Below are 7,407 nucleotides of genomic sequence, written 5' to 3'. Positions count from 1 at the left end.
GATATTCCTTGGAACTAACTCAAAACCAAGTTTACACAATCTTGAGTTAGTTTAAACAAGATTAAGATTGTGTAAACTTGGTTTTGAGTTAGTTTTCAAGGGAATAAAAGGAAGAGTCTTTTATCAACATAATCTTGTTCTTTCTCAAAGAGTTTGATACTTCAATTATTATATAGATAACAATTTCAAATGATTTAAGAGAAAATTTAAAGTTCGAATGAATGGGTAGGAAATCACACCCAAATGATAATATTTCAAACAATTTTAAAATTGAACAAGTCACAATTTTGTCATCTCATTCCATTTTCATTCATTAATCAGTTCAGAATCCTAAAAACAAATATATTGAACAACTGCAGCAGTGGTTCCTACAGTAGCTAGAACCACAACAGTAATGGTAGCTTTGAGGCAGCCACTTCCATGAGAGAGTCTCCCCAAGATCACTTTGCAATATTTGTTAGCTTCTTTGTAAAGAGAAGCATTGGCTCCTCCTTCAGTGATGACTTTTTCGTTCTTTAGTATGAAACTCTTCATAGTTTGATTGAGAGTAAAAGTATCACACTATAGTTTTTGGGAATGATCTTTCCATTCGTCTACAAGATTTTTAAGAAGAGCAACACTAGCTTCTAGATTCTCTTCATAGAGATTGTCCCAATGCTCGAAGCAATGTATCAAAGTTTTCGGTCACAGACCAAATAGCGATTTCTGTAGCTTCCATGGCTAAAACATGATTTTCTGTAACATCCGTCGATAAAATCAAAACTCTATTCAGACAAGAGACATGGATGCAGAAAAACTCAATAATACCTTCTCTAGCTAATTTAAAAAAAAAAAGTGAATATTTGTTGAGTGACTTGTTTCATTGTCTTGCTTCCTGCAAGAACCACTTCTTTCAATAAGGGATAAATTGCCTCAAACCTCTCGGTAGCCTGTGCGCATACAAAGACCATGCTTGTGATCAAAATGCACCAAAGTTTTGTTTTTATAAATTCCAATTAGGCGATGTACCCGTGCCATGGGGTATAAGGTCGTTTAGTTTATCTTTGTTAACATCATTTTAATAATTGTTTATGTAATGTAATTTATATGTGTAACGTTTTATATAAAACAAGAACCAATATATATCTAACTTTTAAAACATAATAAGTGAAGACAAACATTAACTATAAAAAAATGTTGCACAAAATTGGTCATTCACCATAATAAAAATCTTATGTATATAAACAAATCATTTTTCAAGTTAATCAAATAACAAAAGTAATAGCAATATTATATCTTAAAATTCTACTTACTACTTACCTTTACTCTTGCGGATGAAGTAGGGAAAGTAAGCCGCAACAAGATCTTAAATGAAGGTGGTGGAATTAGTTGCTCTTTCTCCCTAACAGCGCAATTTACAAGAATAGTCCGAGCCTTTGGATTCGACAAAATTCTGATGATAGGAAGAAAATTTCATAAACAAGGTGAGGCGATTGTATATAGCAAAAGGAGATGACAAGAAAACAAACGACTCACTCCTCAACCAACTGTAGGATGAGATCCCTTGACTGAGGGTTCCTTCCGACTAGTGGTAACAAGTTACGCGCCCATGAATACAAGCCTACATATAAATCACCTTGGGAGGCCTGTCCACATTTTATAGTTCAATAACATTTCATAACACACAAATTAATTCAACAGTACTCTTGCTCCTAGTTCACATAAGGGATCACACGAACCTGAGCCGTCACCCAAACTATAAGCGGAAGGTTGTTGTGTCCTTGATACTTACGTTTCTCCCCTCAGTGTCGGTAATACAATAGCCAAAGCATTAGGTCTGCTACGTAGTACCATTCCTAATGCAATAAATGTTGCCAACTAGTCGTAAAAAAAAAAAAAATACAACATAATGGAGTTAGTCAAACAAAGACATAGGTAAAAATGATGCCTAGCATAAGCATAGATCATGAATTTGAATTCCAGAATTACCGGATCCTCTCCACCTTTGGAACCTCCTTGTTGTGCTGCCAATTTAGTGAAAATAGGATTACACGAAAACAATACGAAGCCACATAGTGTCATAATTGGATGTTGGTCGATCCAATCATCGACTGATGTTTTGTAGACAAGTTCAGGAATATGAGATAAAGGTATTAACTAGAGAGAGAGTGTAAAAATATGATATTAATCTTCTTGATTAGAATGTTGATACACATGTTCCTTATATACACTTAGAGTAAGCTAAAGGAAACTTTACTCTAACAATAACCATTATACATATATGTTAATAGCCCCCCTCAAGCCGAATTACTTCTGAGGAAGGAAGAGGCTTGAAACACCAAGACGACCAAGTATGGATTTGAAAGGACCCGGATGTAATGGCTTGGTGAGTATATCCGCAAGCTGATTCTCAGTATCAACATGATGCACTTGTAAGAACCCAAACTTCACTTGATCTCTAGTTGTATGACAATCAATCTCAACATGCTTTGTTCTCTCATGGAAGACTGGATTATTTGCAATGTGCATTGCAGATTTATTGTCACAGAATAACTTGGCCTTTGTTTCAACCTCAATATGTAAATCTTTCAACATGTAACTGAACCAGAGAAGATCCTTTGTGGCCTGAGCCATGCTGCGATACTCAGCCTCTGTACTACTACCACTGCAAACTTCTTGTTTCTTAGACTTCCATGAAATCAAAGAAGTTCCAAGAAATATACAAACTCCAGATACTGAGCGTCTTGAATCCAAACATGTTCCCCAGTCAGCATCAGCAAAGCCATTGAGGCAAATATCTGTTTTAGCAGAGTAGAATAGTCCTTGACCAGGATTACCTTTAAGGTACTTCAAAACATTCTGAGCTGCATGCATATGCACATCAGTAGCACATGAGAGAAAACGACTCAGCTTATGTACCGCAAAGGTAATGTCTGGCCGAGTTACACAAAGGTATAGAAGGCGGCCTATCAATTCCCTGTATGATGTTGCATTCTCAAGTAATGTACCAGTCTCTGTTGTTAGAGAAACTTTTGGATCCATAGGTACAGAACGAGGTTTACAGCCCAATAATCCTGCATCAGTAAGAAGGTCCAGGCAATATTTCCTTTGACAAACAGAGATGCCTTCTGAATTCCTAGCAATCTCAAGACCAAGAAAGAATCTAGCCTGACCTAGATCTTTTATCTTAAAATGATCTGCAAGATGTGCTTTTACTGAAGTAACATGCTCATTATCATTACTGACAATGAGAATGTCATCAACATACACAAGAATGGCAATGAATGATGTACCTTGCAGCCTGACAAACAGTGTTTCATCTGAGTGAGATTGAATGAATCCTGCATCCAAAAGTGCTTTAGAAAGACACTTATACCATTGACGAGACGCCTGTTTCAATCCATAGATGGACTTATGAAGCTTGCAGACTGGATTAGGAGGAAGAGAACCAGAAACTGGTGTATAACCCTGCGGCAAACTCATATAAATTTCTTCATCAAGCTCACTATGCAAGAAAGCGTTAGTAACATCCATCTGAGTTAAGCTCCAAGCCTTCTTAGAAGCTAAACCAAGTATTAATTTGACACTGGCCAATTTAGCAACTGGTGAGAAAGTGTCAAAATAATCCACTCCTTCTTGCTGAGTGAATCCCTTTGCTACTAAACGCGCCTTGTACCTTTCAACAGTACCATCAGGATTGTATTTAATCGTGTAAACCCACTTACACCCAACAACATTCTTCCCTGGAGGCAAAGAGACAACACTCCAAGTTTTATTCAATTCCATAGCCTCAAGTTCCACATCCATCGCTTTAGTCCATTGCACAGATACAATAGCTTGTTTAAAGGTTTTGGGTTCTGTTTCAATGGAGTAAGAAAGAGTAAAAGCCTGATATGGGGATTTTAAGGCAGAGTAGGATAAAACAGAAGAAATGGGATATGGTGTGGTAAAGACTTTGAGTGGAGGGAAAGATTTTTTAGGTGGAGAAGAAATTTGTGTGAAAGAACAGTGGTAATCAGTTAAGTAGCTAGGAGCCTTACCTGTGCGTTTTGGCCGAGCAACAGGAAGTGAAACAACAGCAGTCTCTGTTGTAACTGTTTCTTGTGAAATAGGTGTGACACTAGAGTGTGTAAGTGATGATGGTAATGTAGATGATGCAGCTGAATGATCATTAGGCAATGATGATTGACTAGATGAAGCATGCATATTATCTTGCAAATCATTATGAAGATGAATAGGTAATGGTAAAATAGTGTTACTAAAAATCTCAGAATTTGAAGATGCTGGATTATCATGAAAAGGGAAAATAGTTTCATGGAATATAACATTTCTAGACACCGAAACAATGTTAGATTCAAGATGAAGTACTTTATACCCTTTATATCCAGAAGAGTAACCTAAGAAAACACATTTTTCTGAACGAGGAGTAAACTTTGTTCTATCTTTTTGTAAAGTGGAAACATAACAGAGACAGCCAAAACATTTTAAAAAATCATAAGTAGGTTTTCTTTTTGTAAGAAGTTCATATGGTGATACATTTTTGAGTAAAACAGATGGTAAACGATTTATAAGGAAAACAGCAGTTAACAAGCAATCACTCCAATATGCAATAGGAACATTCGATTGAAACAACAATGATCTTGCAACATTTAGTAAATGTTGATGCTTGCGTTCTACTACAGAATTTTGTTGAGGTGTGTATGCACAAGAGAATTGATGTATCATTCCATGTTCTTTAACAATAGAAGTAAATGCAAGCTCAGGAGCATTATCAGTTCTAATCATTTTAATGACAGCTTTATATTGTGTAAGAACATGCTTAATAAAAGATAAGAAATGTTGTGTAACTTCACTTTTATTCTTCATCATATAAACCCATGTTACACGTGTACAATCATCAACTATTGTAAGAAAGTATTTATATCCTTCTACAGACTCTATAGAGAAAGGACCCCACACATCTAAATGAATTAGATCAAATGGAAGTGAAGACAAATGATTATGAGACTCATAAGACAATCTTTTTTGTTTTGCTAAGTGACAGATGGAACAATGAGATGGATGTTTAAAAGCAGACTTAGACAAAGAAAGAGTACCAGAAATGCATTGTAACTTGTCAGCAGATGGGTGTCCAAGGCGTTGATGCCAAAGAATTCCATCAGCCATCAAGGATCCAGAGAATTCATCATGAGTAGAAGGTGCATCAAGTTGTAATATGTAGAGATTATGCAGAAGTATGCCTCTACCAATCGTCAAGCCCTGAATAAACTCCTGAATTATACAAGAATCAACATAAAAATGAGCAGAGCAATGATTTGTTTTTAAAAGACTACTCACAGAAATCAAATTGAATTTGAATGAAGGAACATGTAAAACATCATGAAGAATGAGTGAATGAGATAGTGATATTGTGCCCGTGTGTGTGATATTTACTCTAGTGTCATTAGGAAGTGAAACAGTTACTCCAGAAACTGTAGTAGTTTCACCAAACATTGCTAAGTCAGAACACACATGTGTAGTAGCACCACTATCTATAATCCAACTACCATGAGGAAGATTAGAGTATAAAGATGAGAGACATTGATGTTGGAATGTTAATTGATCATTTTCATATCGAAGAGATGAAGAAGGAAAAGGAATTATACCCGATGATGATTGAACAACCATTATACCATGCTCTGTGACTTTTGATGTGGATGGGGAAGGTGCCAAAGGCTCTGAAACTTGAATATGACTTGAGAGTTGTTGAATCAATGTCTGAATTTGATCTCCATTCAGCTTGCTAATATCCAAATTCATAGCATCTATTGCTGATGGTGGAGTGTAGGGAATAGGACTAGTCATCACATTGGCAACTGAATGAGGTCTAGAGACAGTGTTTGGAGAATATCCTCTAGGCTGGAAATTAGATGGAGCAGATGATCTCTGAGGTTGATAGTTAGAGAAAGTGCTCTTAAATCCTGGAATGTAGCCGGGAGGATATCCATGAAGCTTAAAGCATTTTTGTATAACGTGACCAGTTTGACCACAGTGAGTACAGATAGGTCGTGGTGCACGAGGACGATATCCATTCTGAATAGCAAAAGCTGTATTATCCAGCTGACCTTGATATGAAGAAACATCTTGAGAATAATGGTTGGATGATCCAGATGCTTGATTTGATCCTGAAGTTTGAAAAACTACAGGTTCTGATGTAGAAGGCTTAATACTTCTCTGTCTTTCATCCTGAGTCACCATATTAAAGGCATCCTCAATAGTTGGAATCGGTTTTAACATCAAGATGTGTCTCCTTGTAGACTCATATGACTCATTCAGATAGACGAATCGATCAGAAAGAGATTTAGAGCAATTGCTTCTGTGATGAATGGAAAAATGATTCGCGAAACAGATTGCGATTATGATGAAATCGAGATCTCCATTGATGAAATTGGAGCTCGACGAAACTAGAAATGGAAGATTTAGGATGATAACGATGGTGATTTCATTGATTTGAGCTGAAATCGAAGAAGAAGAAGAAGAAGATGATGATATTGCGGAAGAAGCTTTGAGATTTCTGTTATAGAGAGAGAAAATCTCATTTTTGCTCTGATACCATATTAACTAGAGAGAGAGTGTAAAAATATGATATTAATCTTCTTGATTAGAATGTTGATACACATGTTCCTTATATACACTTAGAGTAAGCTAAAGGAAACTTTACTCTAACAATAACCATTATACATATATGTTAATAAAAGGAACATCGATCACATCGATCAGCTTGCGCAAAGGAGACTCTTTGAGAATCTTTGACCATGGAAATTGCACTCCGGAAGTCTCTCTCTCAAAGTAATAGATAAATCTCAATAGTTAAACCTCCGGCTCATACGCATATGTTTTCTATAACCAAACAAAACAACAAAATATGAATTTTGATTCGTATATTATCCATTTTAGATGAGAATTTCACATCGCATGCATGCACTGACTTACCGATATTTCGACGAGGTAAGCCGCAAGATGTGAAGGATCGATCTTTGCCGCAGCTTCGGAAAAAGGCACTATAGGCTTCATCTCTTTCTTGGGTTTTGACTTTTTAGTTTTCTTTGCCTTCTGATTCTCATTCATCGCCTCCACATTGACGTTCTCGCCGGTAGGTTGGTTTCCATTGGCCTCTTCATCCGCTGGTTTTTGCTTCAGGTTGCGCTTCCGGGACACGACTTTCTTCCATCCATGGTCGTCGTCGTGGGAGTTACATTTAGAGGACTCAAAAACATTGTACTCGATCGGTTCCATTAGCTTTTCTAAAGTTTCTCACTTTTTTTTCTTTGTGTTTGGATATTCTTTATATTTCTCTAGTCTCTAGCAAACTTAAACCAAAGTGGACGACGAGATTTTATAGAAGGAAGAAGGGTTTTTTTCATAACTTTCTGCACAGAACCGTTTATT

At 36.5% G+C, this 7,407-nt stretch overlaps 1 protein-coding gene and 1 long non-coding RNA gene across 2 annotated transcripts in view; both read right to left on the bottom strand.

Moving 5' to 3' along the window:
* Window positions 1-7,401, bottom strand: part of LOC9322212 — a 17,308-nt gene extending 9,907 nt beyond the window's left edge. Inside the window, 11 exon segments of the mRNA XM_021032170.1 lie at window positions 373-669; window positions 671-735; window positions 808-832; window positions 834-929; window positions 1,300-1,432; window positions 1,516-1,625; window positions 1,719-1,778; window positions 1,780-1,857; window positions 1,969-2,136; window positions 6,730-6,858; window positions 6,952-7,401. Of these exon segments, the coding sequence (XP_020887829.1) occupies window positions 373-669; window positions 671-735; window positions 808-832; window positions 834-929; window positions 1,300-1,432; window positions 1,516-1,625; window positions 1,719-1,778; window positions 1,780-1,857; window positions 1,969-2,136; window positions 6,730-6,858; window positions 6,952-7,254 (1,464 nt within the window). The 5' untranslated portion in view covers window positions 7,255-7,401.
* On the bottom strand, window positions 4,817-5,775 carry LOC110229771. Its single transcript, XR_002333167.1, has 2 exons — window positions 5,625-5,775; window positions 4,817-5,250 (listed from the first exon to the last, which is right to left on the bottom strand). It is a non-coding gene; the product is annotated as an uncharacterized LOC110229771 (long non-coding RNA).
* Window positions 7,402-7,407: the final 6 nt, after the last annotated feature.

The sequence above is a fragment of the Arabidopsis lyrata genome (genome assembly GCF_000004255.2).
Source record: "Arabidopsis lyrata subsp. lyrata unplaced genomic scaffold ARALYscaffold_3, whole genome shotgun sequence".
Taxonomy (NCBI): Eukaryota; Viridiplantae; Streptophyta; class Magnoliopsida; order Brassicales; family Brassicaceae; genus Arabidopsis; species Arabidopsis lyrata.
This window is presented reverse-complemented; position numbering and strand designations above follow the sequence as displayed.